The sequence below is a fragment of the Heteronotia binoei genome, chromosome 7 (assembly GCF_032191835.1).
Source record: "Heteronotia binoei isolate CCM8104 ecotype False Entrance Well chromosome 7, APGP_CSIRO_Hbin_v1, whole genome shotgun sequence".
NCBI lineage: Eukaryota > Metazoa > Chordata > Lepidosauria > Squamata > Gekkonidae > Heteronotia > Heteronotia binoei.
This window is the reverse complement of record NC_083229.1, coordinates 71,733,590-71,752,080: the sequence shown is the minus strand read 5'-3', so window position 1 is coordinate 71,752,080 and position 18,491 is coordinate 71,733,590. Positions and strand designations below refer to the sequence as shown.

The window sequence follows — 18,491 nt, the reverse complement described above, 5'->3', positions numbered from 1 at the left end:
TAGTGTTTGAAGCACCTTCCCCCCCAGCGCAGCTCCAATCCCAGTTAATCTGCCTGGGAGAAAAATTTTGAAAGTATCAGAGGGTAACAATGTAAGACATGGGAGGCAGGGCTCAGTGCTAAGATCCTGGGAACTGAGGAAAAATGATCTCATACACCAGTTCATGCATCCCTGTGCAGATAAGAATGTAACAGCCCATAAAATAGGGATGTTTCCTCCCCTGCCAAATTCAAAGCAGATAAATACTCCTTTATTGGGGGGTGGGATATAATACCTGAGGGGAAAAGTTGCAGATGGAAACATGTTTCCCACTGAGGCCAATGGAAACAAATTAAAAAATCCAAGCGCACACACTCACTTAGACTAGAAATGACCTGAATAAAATTTCTAATTTTAGAAATTTTTGTAGCGTAATCATAGACAAGAAGGGAAAACATCTATAGTGGAATGTGAAATTTCCCTTCTGGCAATTGGCTGGCCTCTTCAATACCTTCCCTCAACTGACTCCTCAAAATCCACTTATCTACTGTAGTTTTCTGAGATTTTCCCTCCCTCCCTCTTTGTATTTCTTTTTATTTGATGAGCTAGGCTTTTTACACTATAATCCTTCAGGGCTTCTCTTGTTTTTTTCAATATGCAGCACCTAGCTTACTCCTAGGCATTTTACAAAAAAAAAAAAAAATTACTGCTTGTATCAGAACATGATTAATGTTTTCCACATATATTTACAGTTAGAGTTGCCTTAGTTTCCCCCACAAAATTTAAAACAAATAAAGCATCAGTTGAATACCTTGCAATGCAATCCTAAGCAAAGCTACAGCCTTCTAAATCCACTGAAGTCAATGGGCTTAGAAGAGTATAATTCTACTTTGGATTGGATTGTTGGTGCACTTTCACATCTGATGAATAAATCCATTGTTTCCAGTATATTGATTTGTAATACAAATGCCAAACATACTCTAGTGAAAATATATACAATTCCTTCCCTATTATGCAGTCTCAATATTCATTGGTGCTACCAATTATGTGAAAGGGGCTCAAAGACACATCAGTGTTTGATGACAGAAGAGGACTTAAGTCTGCCTTGAATGGAGACAAAGGCATGATTGTAACAGCCAGAGGAATGGAACAAGGTGTGAGTTGACTACAACTGTATTTCAGTTGAGTGTCTATTGAAGTGGTTGCATTATGCCGTCACCATGTGCCTTGATCACCCATTCCCCCATGAGGAAATAAATGCTAAGTTAAGTGTTCAGTACATCACAGGCTGGCCTCTGAATTGAGAATCACCATGGTGAAGGTAGTGTGTGGTAAGGTAGTGTGTGGTAAAGAAGGTCACATGCTCTCTAGACCACTAATAACTGAGCTATACTAAACAACTTTGGCTATGATGCTGCTAAAACTGCATAAATGCTCTTAAGTTTTTTGAATCAATGTAATTTACTTCCTTGCAACACATATCCGTAGCTTTTATTTATTTAATTTATACCTGGCCTTTCTTTCCTATGAGAACCCAAAGCAGCTTACATTGCATCTCTCTCCTCTACTTTTTTCAAAAATTAATAAAATCTGTTTCCAGAGGAGGTTCTAGCTTTCATCACCTTGTCACAAGCCCTCATTTCTATTTTGTGGAGCAGAAATGACAACTTCATTCTTGGCCAATCAACCACAAAGAGGACTTTTACTTGTTAAATTGATAGTAGAAGAAGAAGAAGAAGATATTGGATTTATATCCCGCCCTCCACTCCGAAGAGTCTCAGAGCGGCTCACAATCTCCTTTACCTTCCTCCCCCAAAACAGACACCCTGTGAGGTGGGTGGGGCTGGAGAGGGCTCTCACAGCAGCTGCCCTTTCAAGGACAACCTCTGCCAGAGCTATGGCTGACCCAAGGCCATGCTAGCAGGTGCAAGTGGAGGAGTGGGGAATCAAACCCGGTTCTCCCAGATAAGAGTCCACACACTTAACCACTACACCAAACTGGATCTAGTAATGTCTCCTAATAACAAATGCAAAGGAAAATAGTAGCTTGGCAAAGAAAAGTTGAGCTTGTATAACTCAGGCAGCATCCCAGAACCATCTCATATGTAATTATCAAATTTGAACCAGCTAGTATTCATTTTTTCCAAGGATCTGTGCTAGCCTTTTATAGAATACGCCTCCAAATCACACCATGTTGTTTCAAACCATTAAAGTGCACATATTTTGAATATGACATACACATAGTATACACTATATTGTGAGCTCCAGTATGGTGTAGTGGCTAGGTTTTTCTGACTAGAATCTGAGAGATCTAGGTTCAAATCTCCACTTTGTCACAAAAAACATGCTGGGTGGCCTTGAGCCATTCACACACACTTAGGCTAGCCAACCTCACAGGGTTGTTGTGAGAATAAAATGGAGGACAGCACAATGCTGTAAGCCATTTTGGATTCCCACTTCAGAGAAAGGCAGGGTATAAATGAAATAAATAGCAGACAAAATAAATAAATAGACAAAACCCAGAAACAACAGAGCACCTTAGCCCTGCCATTTTAAGACCGCCCCTCTGGGAGTAATCCCCACTGAATAGACCCAGGTACAGTTGTTTAGGATTGCTCTTATAATCTCTGGACAAGACCCTGAATGAAAAGGGAGGGGCTAACAATACGTACTGAGGATGTGTTAAGATATGAATATCATGCAGTGGTTAATGTGGTACAGGAAGTATTTTCAGAAGAAATAGATCTTGAAGGAGAAGTTGGTTAGATAGACTGGGCAGCCATCTATATGGCAATCCTACTACATGGAAAGAGCAATGGTATTAGTCTGCAGACTCCCCTTTGCCCCCCATGCTGTTCTGAAAGTCCACTGATCCCCAGGAACAAAATTTCAGGGGACTCAGTGAGCTACATCAGGAAAGTGGAATCAGTGAAGCTTGCAGCTCTCTCTTCTGAAAACTTAACAGCTCTTAAAGTTTCAGAACAGTGTGGCTGAATATAAACTACTGTATTTAAACAGGCAAAGCAATAGTATAGGTTTTAATAGTTTCTTACCTATAAGAAGTATTATTAATATATCTGTGAGGTAATAACCAAATATGAGAGGCCTGTGCCAAACTTCTACTCCAAAAACTGCAGTCAGCAAATACATGCCCACTGTAACCTAAAGGGAAAAGAAAAATGTCTTTCATGTTATCTGCAAAATAAACTTTAAGAATATAAAGTCTGTTTCTGTTCTCACAAAAAGGTAAGTGTACAAATGATAAGGCACATCCACTTTCCTCTCTGTGAAAAGGACTGGCTGAGCAACACATATATATAAAGTAAGAATTTGTGGCTGAGCTCTTGAGCATAAGTATAAGAAAATATATTCCATTGAATTAGTAAATGTGTTAAGGCTTAGGGAATTAGTATATTTAGTGAAGACAAACAGGCCCTAAAAGAGGTTCAGGATATCTGGGGCTAGGCTTGCCAATCCCCAGGTCCCAGCAGGGGTTCTTTTGCTTTCCCAGGCTCCTTCCCGCCCGCAGTCAGCTGGCCAGCAGGGGGAAGCCCCGCCCTCACAGCCACCATGTGACTTTCCCCCTCCGGAGGCTCCAGTCTCCGATTGGAAAGGCTTCCTCTTGGGATGGGGTGTCTGTGTTACTTGGAAGAAGTTGGCTGCAACTCGTGAGTAGAGAGGCCAATCCCTCACTTCAGAGTCCCCAGAAACGGGGGGGGGGGGGAGGAGGGGCATCTGCTGAGCACTTCTTTAATTCCCTATGTGGAGATCGATTCTCATAGTGTATAATGGGGAATTGATCTGAAGGTTTCGGGGGCTCTGGGGGAGCTGTTTTTTGAGGTAGAGGCACCAAATTTCTGTACAGTATCTAGTGCCTCTCCCCAAAGTACCCCACAAGTTTCAAAACGATTGGACCAGGGGGTCCAATTCTATGAGCCCCAAAAGAAGGTGCCCCTATCCTTCATTATTTCTTATGGAAGGAAGACATTTAAAAAGGTGTGCTGTCCCTTTAAATGTGATGGCCAGAACGCCCTTGGAGTTCAATTATGGTTGTCACACCCTTGTTCTTGGCTCCGCCCTAATTTCTCCTGGCTCCACCCCAAAGTCCCCAGATATTTCTTGAATTGGACTTGGCAACCCTATCTGGAGCAGCTGTACACACCACAGTGGCTTGACAAAAAGAATGGTTTCCAGGGCTTTTTTTGTAGCAGGAACTCCTTTGCATATTAGGCCACAAACCCCTAATGTAGTCAATAATCCAAGAGCTTACAGTGGGCCCTGTAATAACAGCCCTGTAAACTCTTAGAGGATTGGCTACATCAGGGGTGTTTTGTCTAATATGCAAAGGAGTTCTTTTAAAACACAATGGTAAAAAGCAGAGAGGTCACAATTTTTTTAAGGATCTTGGATAAGGTTAATGTCATTATCAGATAGAGGGGGAATTGAATATGCAATTCTAATTAACAGTAAAGAAGAAGAAACAACCAATTCATCATCCACTGAACTAAAATGTCACCACTGCATGGGCTGGATGGCACAGAGTATACCATAAAAGCATTGCAAAGGCAGTCATCTTTGTGATGCTAGAAGAAAAGTTAGCTTTATGTCTCAATTAGAACAGAAACCTTTATCCAGAACACCAATATTCATGGGATTTTTTAAAATTAATGTCCCATTTTCACCCATATATTATTGCTTGCAAGCATAAAAAAAGCATACTGCTAAACACATTTCCCTATGGTTTAAAAATATCTCCTTAGTCAATATATGTCCATGTGTCTACACCATATGGTTCTGCCTTAAGTTGCATTGTACTTCAAAAATGTAGTGATAGCCTGCCAATTTTTAGTATATTCTTGCTAAATACTAGAGCCATTTAAATTTGTTTTGTTCCTTTCTAAAAGCAAGTAGTTGAATTCAAGTTTTTAAATCAATCCTATACAATTTTAAATAGCCTTGATTGAATAAAAAAGACAGGGATTATGTCTGACTGCTTAAGAATATTTGCCAATCTAAATTCACATCCAGCAATACAATGTTGGAAGGTTAATGATTTGTATTATAAGACTGATATCAGATGTTACAGGAAATACACAGATGCCACTGACAACGGCAGCCCCATATTTCCTTCCTTTTCTCACTATATAACATCTAATAAAATACATAATTGTTTGTGTGACATTACTGAATTCCAAGCTTCCCCATCCCTGATCCTCTTAATTAACTGCCTTTTACAGGAATGGGAAAACTCAATGCCGTGAGATGGATCCAACAATTCACCAAGGACCCTGGCTCCAGCCTAAGGGTCTGTGTTGAAAGGTCTTTAAGGTTGCGAGGTCTGCATTGGAAAATACCTGGAGACTTTGGGGGTGAATCCAGGAGAAGGCAGGGTTTGGGGAGGGGCCTCAGCATGGTACAATGCCATAGAGTCCACTCTTTAAAGCAGCCATTTTCTCCAGGGGAACTATTTCTGCCACCTGGAGATCAGTTGTAAAGTGGGAGATATCCATGCCCCACCTGGAGACTGGCAGCCCTATTTAAATCACTTCAGTAGCTCTCCTAAATTGGAGAAAGGCTTCAAACATGGCTCTGTTGAGTGGTAGGGTAGGGGTATAATCTACCCCAGTGATAGCTTGTAAGGGGAGATTAGCAGAAAACATGGGGCTGTTTTTTTAGCAGCGGCAATTTTTAGCACTGAGTTACAATGAATCAAGTTAATAGTGCAGGTAATCTGAAATTGGTGGTCAGCAACCCCAACAACACCTTTGTGTGCCCCATGGCATCATTTCTGCTACATCTGCCACCACTGCAAATTGTAGCACAGAGGAAATAGAAAATACATTACTTAGGATTGTTTATGTGGTATATTAAAGGGACTTTGGAACCATTCTAGGCATATAATATCTGGCAGTAAACTTTAAAGTGAGATTATAATATTTAGAAATTAGAATAGGACAAGTGGGAGACCCACAGGAACATCTCATTTCCCCCTCCCCCACTATTTCCCTTTTCTCTTCTGTGAAAGCCCTCATAGCCTCCCCCCATTTTCTGTTTTCTTTTCTCTTTTCCACTCATCAGCCAACCTACTTTTATCTGTCCTCATCTACAGCTTTTCCTCCTTCCCCTCAGTGAATGGAGGCGAGTTGTTTTCTGTTGCCCCAGAACCAATGGGTTGAAATTAAATTAAAAGAGTTTGTGGCTAAATATTAGGAAGGATTTCCTGTCAGAGCATTTACTCAGTGGAACAGGCTTCCTTGGGAGGTGGTGGGCTCTCCATCCCTGGAGGCGTTTAAGCAGAAGGTAGATGGCCATCTGAAAGCAATGCTGATTCTGTGAACTTAGGCAGTTAATGAGAGGGAGGGCAGGAAGAGTTGCATCGGTGCTATTTTTTTCCCTCTACTGGGTATGGAGCAGGAGTAACCAGGGGTTTTGGGGGGGAAGTATTTGTGAATTTCCTGCATTGTGCAGAGGGTTGGACTAAATAATCCTGGAAATCCCTTCCAACTCTATAATTCTAAGTCCTCCTCTAGTTATTCATGGAGAAACACATTGGTGGGAGTTTCATCATGTTATTTAGTTATAGTGTAATAATTTTTAGTAAATGTCATATCAGGTAAGTCACATAACATAAAAGAATGTGACATCAGGGGAGTTGTTGCAAAACAACTGAGGAGAATGAGGAGAATCAGTGAGACACGGTGATTCCTGGATATAAGTTATATTGGAAGGATAGGGAGGGAAAGGTTGGAGGCGGGGTGGCTCTGTATGTCAGAGAGGGTATTCAGTCCAGTAAAACTGAAGTTAGAGAATTAGATCCCCTTCTAGAAATGCTTTGGGTCGAAATAGAGGGCCCAAAAGAAAATTTAACTATGGGAGTTTGTTATCGCCCACCAAATCAAAAGATAGAGGATGATTATAATATGATGGAAGGATTAAAGATAGTGGCTAAACGTAAAAACTGTGTCGTAATAGGTGATTTTAACTACCCGCAGATGACACTAAATTGTTCAGGGTGGTGAGAACCAGAGAGGATTGTGAGGCACTCCAAAGGGATCTGTTGAGGCTGGGTGAGTGGGCGTCAACGTGGCAGATGAGGTTCAATGTGGCCAAATGCAAAGTAATGCACATTGGGGCCAAGAATCCCAGCTACAAATACAAGTTGATGGGGTGTGAACTGGCAGAGACTGACCAAGAGAGAGATCTTGGGGTAGTGGTAGATAACGCACTGAAAATGTCAAGAGTGTGCGATTGCAATAAAAAAGGCCAATGCCATGCTGGGAATTATTAGGAAGGGAATTGAAAACAAATCAGTCAGTATCATAATGCCCCTGTATAAATCGATGGTGCGGTCTCATTTGGAATACTGTGTGCAATTCTGGTCACCGCACCTCAAAAAGGATATTATAGCATTGGAAAAAGTCCAGAAAAGGGCAACTAGAATGATTGAAGGTTTGGAACACTTTCCCTATGAAGAAAGGTTAAAACACTTGGGGCTCTTTAGCTTGGAGAAACGTTGACTGCGGGGTGACATGACAGAGGTTTACAAGATTATGCATGGGATGGAGAAAGTGGAAAAAGAAGTACTTTTCTCCATTTCTCACAATACAAGAACTCATGAGCATTCAATGAAATTGAATGAAATTGCTGAGCAGTCAAGTTAAAAGGGATAAAAGGAAGTACTTCTTCACCCAAAGGGTGATTAACATGTGGAATTCACTGCCACAGGAGGTGGTGGCAGCTATAAGCATAGCCAGCTTCAAGAGGGGATTGGATAAAAATATGGAGCAGAGGTCCATCAGTGGCTATTAGCCACAGTATGTGTGTGTGTGTGTGTGTGTGTGTGTATGTGTGTGTGTGTATATATATATTGGCCACTGTGTGACACAGAGTGTTGGACTGGATGGGCCATTGGCCTGATCCAACATGGCTTCTCTGATTTTCTTAACTGATAGTTTCAAATAACTAAAGTGGAGTACTGCAAATCTCCTGCAACTGAATTACATTTACAGCAAGTATCATAATGCCCCTATATAAAAATGTAAACTTTTGATTTCTGCAGGCATCACATCATCTATATATCTATTTCTCAAGTGTGGGAACCCTCCCAAGTTTGGAAAAAAATTCTGAAAGTTAAAAATTACATTGGAAATTTTAAATTTCCCTGCAAACAAAAGCATTGTTTTGATATCTGTCTGTTACCTTTACCCAGGGGTTGCTTTGCTTGTATAGGGCTAATGGTTGTCCTGCTCTGTTGAGTCCCAATGGCTGCCTCCTCTGCGCTTCTGTTGGCAACACACGACAGCAGCTGGCCAGCACATTCTAGTGGAGACTACTCAGCTTGACTAGGCTGCACAACTATTGGCAACTGCTGCCCATCCAACCTGCCAGGGACCAAGCAGGACCAAGGGGGGAGGGCTCTGGCCAGGCTGAGTCTTTCTCTACCATGTGCCAGTTCATGAGTGGCAGTTCAAAGGGCAGCCCCCTGACCCATGCATGATGCCAAGCAGGTTATTGAGGAACAAAAAGTGATAGGGATAGGATGTGTGTTAATTGCCTATTGGTAATCCATACGCAAGGTCCCATGTACTGGTAAGATCTCCTGTGCAAGCCCTGCAATAAAGCAGATTGAGTGCAAATTGGGCCATTGGTGTTTAGGGATCAGACTCCCCGCCCCACACACACGATGAGTTTTGTGGATTCTCACTTGTATATTCTAACAGCCATGTCAGTGAAATCTGAGGATATTTAAATCCATTTATTGGAACTGTGAATGGGCAAGGCAGATCTTTCAAACCCTCCCCCCCCTCAAAAAAAAACCCCACTACAGGTTTGGGGGGGGGAATGAAAAAAAGAACAACCTTGTGTATGTGTAAAATCCCCCTTAAAAAAAATAAAAAGAGTGCCGGTAGGTTTAAGAAGTAGATTCTGTCAGTGGCTCTTGATAGGCAACTACAGCATTCCAGGCTTGATTTCTGTGAGAAATAGGCAGAGTGAGGGGGCAGGGTCCTTGCCAGAGCTATTTAGGTCTTTGAGAGAGGATTCATTGGGGCCAAGCCTTGCTAGGGTTACCAGCTCCAGGTTGGGGAATTCCTAGAGATTTGGGGATAGAGTCTGAGGGCAGTGTTTGGAGAGCAGGAGAGGCACCCTCCAAGGCAGCCATTTTCTTCAGGGGGACAGGTCTTTGTCATCTAGCTATCAGTTTATAATCAGTTGTAAAGAGACTGGCAACCCTAGGCTTGGCAGCAACCTCTCTAACCGTCAGGAAGTTCTTCCTAATGTTGAGCCAGAAACACTTTTGAATGGGTTGAAATTAAATTCATGTGTAGTAGTTAGAGCTTCAGAATAGGGTCTGGGAGATCCAGGTTTGAATCCCATCTTGCTTTGGAAGCTCAGTGGGTGATTCTGAGCCAGTCATATACTTTCAGCCTAACCTACCTCACAGGTTTGTTGTGAGGATAAAAAGGAGAAGGATAAAAATGTAAATTGCTTTGGTTTCCACTGTGGAGAAAGATGGGTTATAAATGAAGTAAATAAATAATAAATATAGCTGAAAATGGGAGGCAGATAAAAGGTAGGTTGGTGACCAGCTGAGAAGCAGAGAATGAGGCAGAGAAAGTGGAGAGGATATGGGGATTGCCAGGGGGAAAGAAGAAATATTGCTGGAAGAGTGATACAGAAGAAACTGTTACCCCCCCCCCCACAAGTCCTTGAGGGTTCTTTACCATGCAAGTGGGCTTGGCCCAGTGGCTGGCACTACATAACTGGGCCATTGTTTTCCTAGGTACAAGCTGCAAGGGAAAGCTGAAGACAGAGGGCAGATAAATGTAAGTTGGCTGTTGGATAGGAAGGAAAGAAGGAAGCAAGAAAAGGTGAGAAGCAAAGGGGGCTTTCAGGGATGGGAAAGAGGAAATATTGGGAGAAGGGGGAAATGAGATATCTCTGAAAAGACCTTGCAGGTTCCTGCTTATTTTCTCCTATAAAGAAGGGGACTGTTACTATTAATGATTTATTCTCATATGCCTTATTTTCATCTAATAAGTATTTCTTTAATAGTTTTAATAAATATTAGTTCATTTAAAGTCTCTGCCAAATATGCTCGCCCCAAGAAATGATTGTTATTTCTGTTAATATTCTATTTTATTAAACAATATAATTAAATAAAATAATAAATATTTACCACTTGGCTTATATCATATCCCCAAGGAAGAAACAGAACTCCTGTGTTATATTTTTCCCAGTGTGAAAACATAAAATTTAGTGATATAACAATCAATGATAAATACATGATGGACACGGAAATTCCAACTTTTCCATTATCACGGGAACAGATGGAAAAAAAAGAAAGGGGGAAAATTGAGGTAGCCCAGCTATCTAGTCCATGGTCAAACAGCTCTCCCAAAGGGCTACTGGACTGAGTTCTTCGAGCATGCTTTCCATCTAAAGAATCTATAAAGAAACAGGAAAGAATTCAGATAACTTAGTTACAAATGCAAATGACAACAATTAATGCGATATTTAATACTGTGTGGGTATCTCATCTGCTGTCTGAATTAAATTTGGGGAACATGCTTTCAAACTACTTTCAATGTCCATAAAGGCCAGAAGCTCAGAAGATTTTTTAAAAATTCTTCAGTATTTCAAAGCTGGTAAAAGAACTGTGGATTTATAAGTAATAGGCACACTCATATTTCTTCATATTTAACATGGAACATGTAATTGGATATGTATCAAGCTGTAGGGACTGCATATCCCCAACCAGTAGTCCTAAACTAATTTTCATCTGTGCCTTCTCCCCCTGACACCATTCAGTATAAAACTCTTCCTCAGATATTCAACTATAGTTTGATATTAGATGTCTGCCTACTTTCACTTGTCCCGCTTTAAGAAATTATTAAAATTATAACATTTTCTTTTATCTTCCGTTTTTGCCTTTGATTCTCTTGTAACCTGTGTGTGAATTGCTGTATAGGTTCTACTTCAGCTTTTTCAGGCTGGACAATAGTTCATGCTTGTTGCTTCCTGGCTGTGCATCATAGTGTGCTCTGGACCCCTGAACTATCTGCTGTTTGTTACTCTTTGCCTTGCCCTGAATCCTGCCCAGACCTTTGAGCCAAAATATCCTAGTGATCCTGCCCACAATTACCTCCCAAGCTGTGATCTATTTGTGTGTCTATTAACTGCAAATGATTACTTAACTACCAAGCCCAGTGCCAATGTAACATCAACCTGAATTAAGCAGACTGAGCAATCATGTAGTCCCTCCCATAATAAAGTTATCTGCTTCAATAAAAAAAACTTCTGTGCTATAATAAATAAATTTCTCTGCACTCTGTGTTACATCTGCTACTGATAACTCTGCTTAAAATAAATGCATTGATTCCCCAATAATCTTTCTGAACTTTGATTAAATTCACAGGCCCATTCTGATCTCTTAATCTCAGGCAGTGTTACACCTGCACAGTGCTTAAGTAGAAATAAGTGGGAAATAGCCACCCTGAGTCTGCTTCGGCGGGGAGGGTGGGATATAAATAGAATAAATAAATAAAATAAAAATATCTATAGACCTGGCTGTGCAAATTTTCTCATCATACTTTACCTAAAGTGTAAGCCAAAAAGCTGGCAAAAGCACCAAAACTCCAGACCCACGTTGGAATCAACCCAGGACTGGATCCTGCCCCAAAGGAAATGAAAATATAACAGTTTAGTGACATAAATGTGTATAACACAAGTGTGCCAACATTAGCATATTATTAAATAATCCAGGGTTTGATATTGCTTCTGATACCAAATTTTAAGACACATATCTTAAAACCTATATACATATATATAGAAAGAGGTACATTTTATCTGTCTGTTTTGAAGATATGTTATATATTCTGCCATTTATTTAAATTTAGAGTTGAAAGCTAGGGATAGAATCTTTTTTCCAATAGGAAGCTTGAGTGCTTTAGCTGCAGTTGGCATCATCATAATGAGTTATTTTTGGGTTTGGGGAACCATGTATTCCCAAACACTGAGAGGGACCGCTAGAACACTGTATGTTTGTCAAAATTACAAATGTTACCCTTCAGCATGAGAATATTTCAAACCGAACAGACTTAGTCAGGGGTCATTTTGTAGAAAAATAGGTGGTGGAGCTCATCCAGGGATTGTTATGCAGCTGCACCTACTATTCAGTCGACAAGGTGGGAAGGATTATGTGGAACTATCAGAAAGGTTCAGGAGCTTGCTCCTGTCAGCTCCCGCTGAATCTGAGGCCTGGACTTAGTTGAGAAATGGCAACCAATTTTAAAAAGATATTGGCCAGACTAACCAAATCTTGTTTTATCAACTTAATGTTACCTGACTTCTATTATTTAACCTATCCTGGTATAGCATTGCTCAAACTGATATATCTTGGAACTATAGCTGCATTTAATTTACTTGTATTTACCTCTCCTGTGTTCATTACTGCACTGCGTTATGTAAGTGATAGGCTAAGAAGCTTCAAGTTATCAATTCTGATATTGCTTCTGTTGGTATAAATGTCTATATACCATTTATTTATTGTAACTCTTGTTCAGATAATAATAATTTTTAAATTTTTAAAATGAAAAAAATTCAGGGTTTATCAAACAGATCTTCATTGTGCCACAGATTTAGGGCTCACTGAGGGGGTCTCTTAGTGGCAGCGTAGGACCATTTCAGATTGCAGGGTGGGGGAGGGAGGTATCATATTACTGACCGCTCCTCTATTTTAAAAAAGTTCCTCTATAAAAAAGTAAAGAAATAGCTTAGCCTTCTCGCTGACATACTGTGTGCAGAGAGTGACTTTTTAAAATATGTAAGTCCATCTAATAGCGTGAGTGCTGCATGTGAAGTTGTACAGCCCAGGCCCAGTTTTACCACAGTAGGAACTATGCCTTAGACATCTCTCTTTTCTAAGCAGTATTTGCACATGCTTAAGAAATAGGGCTTAAACCTAGTAACTTTAAAATGAGATCAGATGCAATTCAAAGATTTACTAAACCAGCACATAAATATCTAGGGTGTGACCTATCAATATCTGTGCCAATGCAGCCAGGTCACATGTTATACCACTTTACACCAAAGTCATGCTATAGAATTGCTGAAAAAGATCAGGACTAGGGTGCCATTATTCAAAAAAACTATCCACAGCTTCCTAATTTTACTAAGAGGCTTTATGAAACAAAGCAAAAATCCATCATTGGTGATGAATTATATGAGAAACTTTCTTGAGCTCTGGATGAAGGATCAAGATCAAGTAGTTTCATGGCAAATGCATATCATTAAGAAAAATCACATACTCCAGTTTGGGCTAAGTGACCATAGCACATGTTACCACTTTCATATTTAGAGTTTACTTCCATGTGGGAAATAGCATAATCCCCATGTGCAGTTTACCACAAAACAATCATGTTACGTTATGTAATGCTCTGGAAAGCAGCAATTGGCTGTGGCTTTTTTGACATCTATACCAAATGCACATGGGTTTAAAACTTGTAGGGCCTATGCAAATATTATATCCAACGTGGATGTCTGATGAGCCTAGTATGGGTCAGGAATGGGTAGTGTTTGACTGGCCAGATCCTGTTCCTTTTCAGACATAATCTCCACCTTTCACAAGAGTGAGTCTGAAATATATAATGACATCACTTTATATAGCTGGAGGAGGGGAAGCTGCATTGACATGTCTTAATGCCAACACTTGCCAGTGATAATCTGAAATTGCATTCCAGCATACACAGATATAGTTTTTCCTTTTCTCATTTAAAAATCTTTTTGTTTTAAGTCTGTTAAACAATTAGATACCTAAAAGTGACATATTACCTGTTTTTTAACCAAAGAAATCTGGATAATATATCTGGATAAAGGCATGCTGGTGCTGTTAATCATACAGCTGACCTTCCCAATGAGCCCTCAATTGTGGGGTCCCACAGGACTTCATCTTCTCTCTGATCTTATTTAACATATATATGCATCCTCTTGCTGAGATCATTAGGAGGTCTGGAGTTGGGTGCCATCAATATGCTGATGACACAAAGTTCTTCCTCCTGCTGGATAAACAACCAGAGGCAGGGTTCTTGGCATTATTCCAGTGCCTGGATGTGGTAGTCCAGTGGTTAAGGGGAAGTTGACTGAAGTTAAATCCTTCCAAGATGGAGGTCATGTGGCTGGGAAAGACTGAGATACTAGCTGGAGGGTCTCTCCCAAGACTTGATGGTGTCCAGCTGATGGCTGTAGATTCCATAAAGAGCCTCAGGGTGTGGTTGGATAAACAAGCATCCATGGTAGCACGGTCAATTATTTTTTACCTATTCCAGGCCATCCAGCTGGTTCCCTATTTGTCTGGGTCAGACCCTGCCACATTGATCTATGCAACAGTCACCTCCAGACTGGACTACTGCAATTCACTCTACATAGGACTACTCTTGAAAACACTTCAGAGACTGCCAATGCTCCAGAATGCCGCTGGCAGGTTGCTGATTGGAACATCATGGTCAGCTCATATTACTTCAATTCTGAGGCAGCTGCACTGACTAATAATTAGTCTCCAAATCCAATTCAAGCTGTTAGTGTTAACCTTTAAAGCCTGTAACAGTTTAGGACTCTTATACCAAAGAAACTGCCTCTTCCATTACAACCCCCCATGCTCCCTTCGGTCATCCTTTAGGGGCCTCTTGCAGGTGGCTGACCCCAGGATGACTCAGTTAGATGTCACCTGGGGAAGAGGCTTCTCAGTTGTGGTCCCTACCCTGTGGAATGCACTCTTGGATGACACTCATGCCCTGCCAGACCGGCTTACTTTCCACAGGGCATGCAAGGCCGAATTGTTTAGGGTGGTCTCTGAAGGGTAATCTACATGTTTGGGTTGTTTTTGTTAGTGGAATGGTGCTAGCCATATATTTTTATAGTTTAGCATTTTAATGTTAATATTTTATATTTGTTATCAGTTTTTATATTATTTTTACCTTATGTATATAGTTTTAATATTGTAAGTGGCCATGAGAGAGGTGAGAGAGAGGCTAAAAAACTTGAATAAATAAATAAATATTTCAAAAACTCAGTGAAAAGGCATTTTTCAGGAAACAAACACTGTCAAATCAAGCGCAATATATAATTGTATAAACAAATTTGTTGCCTCCTGGTAGAAGTAAAAGTCAAGGTCTCCCCACTCTCCCAGAGAAGAGGGACCTCCTTCTCCTTTCTTCTCTGCCTCCCTTAAATCCCAGCTTAGCTTCTTCCTTTTTCTCAGCTCCTTCTTGCTTCTGCTGTCCTCCTGTTGTCTCTCTCTGTCCTCATCTGTACCCTTTTCACACCCTTCATAGCTAGGACCATACCCACCCCAAACAGCCCTGCCCTTGCCAACCCTTCTCTGGCCAAACCCTTCCTATTGTCCAGATTGTCTGACAGTTTATCTCTTATCCTTTTTCTGCCTCCATGGCCCGACCCATAGGTATGGCCTACCACCACCCGTCAGATGGCTTGCTCTCTTCTCACCAGCCAGAGTTGATGGCAGTTGATTAGTTGGGACACCATAGTTATATACAACAGATGTAAAAATACTCAGAATCCAGGATTTCTTTTTGTGTGCAAGGGTGGAACCTGAGTAGCTACTACTCTGTCTCCTCACACCTTGCCATGCTGGGTCTTTTAGCTTAAGCTACAGTTTGAGGTTCCAGAGGATCAGTAGGAAGGGGAAAGGATTAGTTGCTAGCACCCTGAACAGTCTAAACTGTGCCAGTGGAATTCTGCCATCCACAGTATTGTCTACCACAGCCCACTACAAACATGGAGGACGTCCCTTCCATTGCCTAGCTATGTTATGTTAGTTAGTATGACAATCAAGATAAAAGAAACCAACAGTTACCTGATGCCGTGTAGTCCCAGTCATAAATAGATAATATAAAGTAATGAATCAAAATCATCAGAAATCCTGTGAGGGTTAAAAGATTGGGAGCAATCCACAAGGGTACTATCTGCATAATTTAAAAGAGAAAAAAATATATATATTTGAGAACTGGAATGTATGTTTAACTGCAAATAATTAACATGCCATAGGAAAAGTTTTCATAGTTGATATAGCAGAAATTCCAAAAAGACTGCAGCACCACATTGTGGTAATATTGGGTGCAGCAGACAGAAGTAGCCTTCAAGTAGGCTAAATACCTCTATTTCAGGAAAAATTAAAAGAAGAAGAAAACTGCAGATTTATACCACACCCTTCTCTCTGAAACAGAGTCTCAGAGTGGCTTACAATCTCTTTTATCTTCTTCCCCCACAGCAGACACCCTGTGAGGTAGGTGGGGCTGAAAGAGTTCTCATAGAAGCTGTCCTTTCAAGTACAACTCTTGTGAGAGCTATGGCTAACCCAAGGCCATTCCAGCAGCTGCAAATGGAGGAGTGGGGAATCAAACCCAGTTCTCCCAGATAAGAATCTGCACGCTTAACCACTACACCAAACTGGCTCTACTAAGAAAACTATCAATTTACATTCTCAGCTATTAGATCCTGTTTCTGGCCTGTACTGTAAGACATCGCAAGTTGAACACAGACATCCACCATCTCTTCCTGGGGCATAGGGCACTGAAGATACCCCTCTACTGAGTTTCTGCAGGTCAGCTGCAGGGACATAACTTAATGGTAAGGGAGGGGGGGAAGTGATGTTGTAATTGACAGAAGTGGTCCAGAGATCATGATAAAAACAAGCATAGGACAGCTATATTTCATCTTCCACACTGTACTGATTCTGTTTAGCAATTTACAACCAGTGGGAATCCAGTCTTTGGATACTTCTGCTAAGTGCAAGACTGGTGGTAAATAAAATATTGCTAATTAATAATCTTCCTCACCTGGCTGGCCTGATGCCATCAGATTTTGGTAGCTAAGCAGGATTGACCCAGGTTAGTACCTGGATATGACACCACCAAAGGTTACTTTGCAGAGGAAGGCTATGGCAAACTACCTCCATTCTTTTTTTGCCCCATAGGATTGCTATTAATTGGTTGCAACTTGATGGTACTTTCCATCACCAATTCATGATCTCTATGATACAGTTACTACCATATTTCCTCAAAAAGAAGATAATCCTGAATGTAAGATGACCTTAAAAAGTTATACACACAGTAAAGTTATTACTGAACATAACTGTAACTTGTAAATGAATGTAATATTTATTTTATTATTTATTTCTCAAATTTATATCGCATCTCCACAGATGATGGCCCCACCCATTTTTCTTGGAGACATATCTGTGAAAAAGCGTAGTCTTTCATTTCAGTAAATACTATCATATTAGCATATCACCAAGCCCTTAAAACAAAAAGCATCTGTGCTAAAACTTCTGAGGCAGAAGTTGAGGGCAGAATGGTACAGCTCTGGACAGACCTTTTAGTCTATGGAATATGAAAGCTCCTTTTATCTAACACATCTGCCAAGGAAGCTCAAGCACTTCAACTACGTACTTCCCTATATGGTGAATTTCTTGGCCAGAGATGCTGTTGAGGTCATCCAGATCATTACTGAGAAATTCAACAAGTCCTGGGATGTCAGGTCTTTACAGCTGGTATAGGACCAAAAAGCCTTTCACACCAACACTGGATTTGTCCTAAATAAGTGGTTCCATAGCAGGACTGTAGGGGAGTCCAGGTGGTGCTGGAAAACACTGAATGTTTAGATCCATATCAGTCTGGATTCAAACCATTTTTTTGGAGTAGAAACTTCTGCAGTAACTCTTAAACTTTCTCTGAAGATAGATAGGGGAGTTTACCCTATTGGTTCTTCTGGATCACTCAGTGAGTCACCAAGTGCTTCTGGTCAGCCAAGGGAGCAATACTTTCTGGTGACTCTCCTTTTACATATCTGCATTTGTAACCTTTATGTGCTTCTAGAATAGGCTTTGCTATTCTGCTATTCAGGTGGCAGCTGTGGATATGTTATCAGCTCCAACAAATATACCACCTGGTCCCCTTTCTTGTCAACATAGGTCTTGCTACCATAATCAATGTTTAGATGTCTTTTCATTTGGATTACTGCAATGTACCCCATTTAAGGTTTCCTTTGAAGACCATTTAGAAACTGTAGCTGGAACTGAATTTTGAGATCCACTTTTCAGTAGTGGTCAGCTCCAGGGAGTATCAATTCTTGTTTGACTGCACTTATTATCAATTAGCTTGGGGCCTGAAAGAAGACTCCTTTAAAACTGAAATTTACTTGGACCCTGAACAGTTCAAGAAACACCTTCCTTCATATATCTCCTCCTGCTTGCTGAGACTGGTGTAGGAGACTCTGCTTTTGGATCCTATTCTTTCACTGTCAGGTCACTGAGAGCTGGAACAGGTCCTATTTGGTGCTAGTGTCAACGATGTGGGATTCCAAAGTTGGAAAATGAAGATGAATACTTGGCTTCTTATCTACTATCCAATTCCAGTTGTACAGGGTAAATTAACTATTGGACTGAATTTTCCAACTTTGTGCATAAAGGGACAGGTTGCTATTTCCTGTGGATGTAT

At 40.8% G+C, this 18,491-nt stretch overlaps 1 protein-coding gene across 1 annotated transcript in view; it reads right to left on the bottom strand.

Annotated features, from left to right (window-relative positions):
- Positions 1-18,491, bottom strand: part of LOC132575237 (ethanolaminephosphotransferase 1-like) — a 72,698-nt gene that overhangs the window by 20,259 nt on the left and 33,948 nt on the right. Inside the window, exons 3-6 of the mRNA XM_060243832.1 lie at positions 15,851-15,959; positions 11,576-11,650; positions 10,157-10,425; positions 3,033-3,141 (exon numbers count right to left, since the gene is read on the bottom strand). Of these exons, the coding sequence (XP_060099815.1) occupies positions 3,033-3,141; positions 10,157-10,425; positions 11,576-11,650; positions 15,851-15,959 (562 nt within the window). The remainder of the gene's footprint in view (positions 1-3,032; positions 3,142-10,156; positions 10,426-11,575; positions 11,651-15,850; positions 15,960-18,491) is intronic.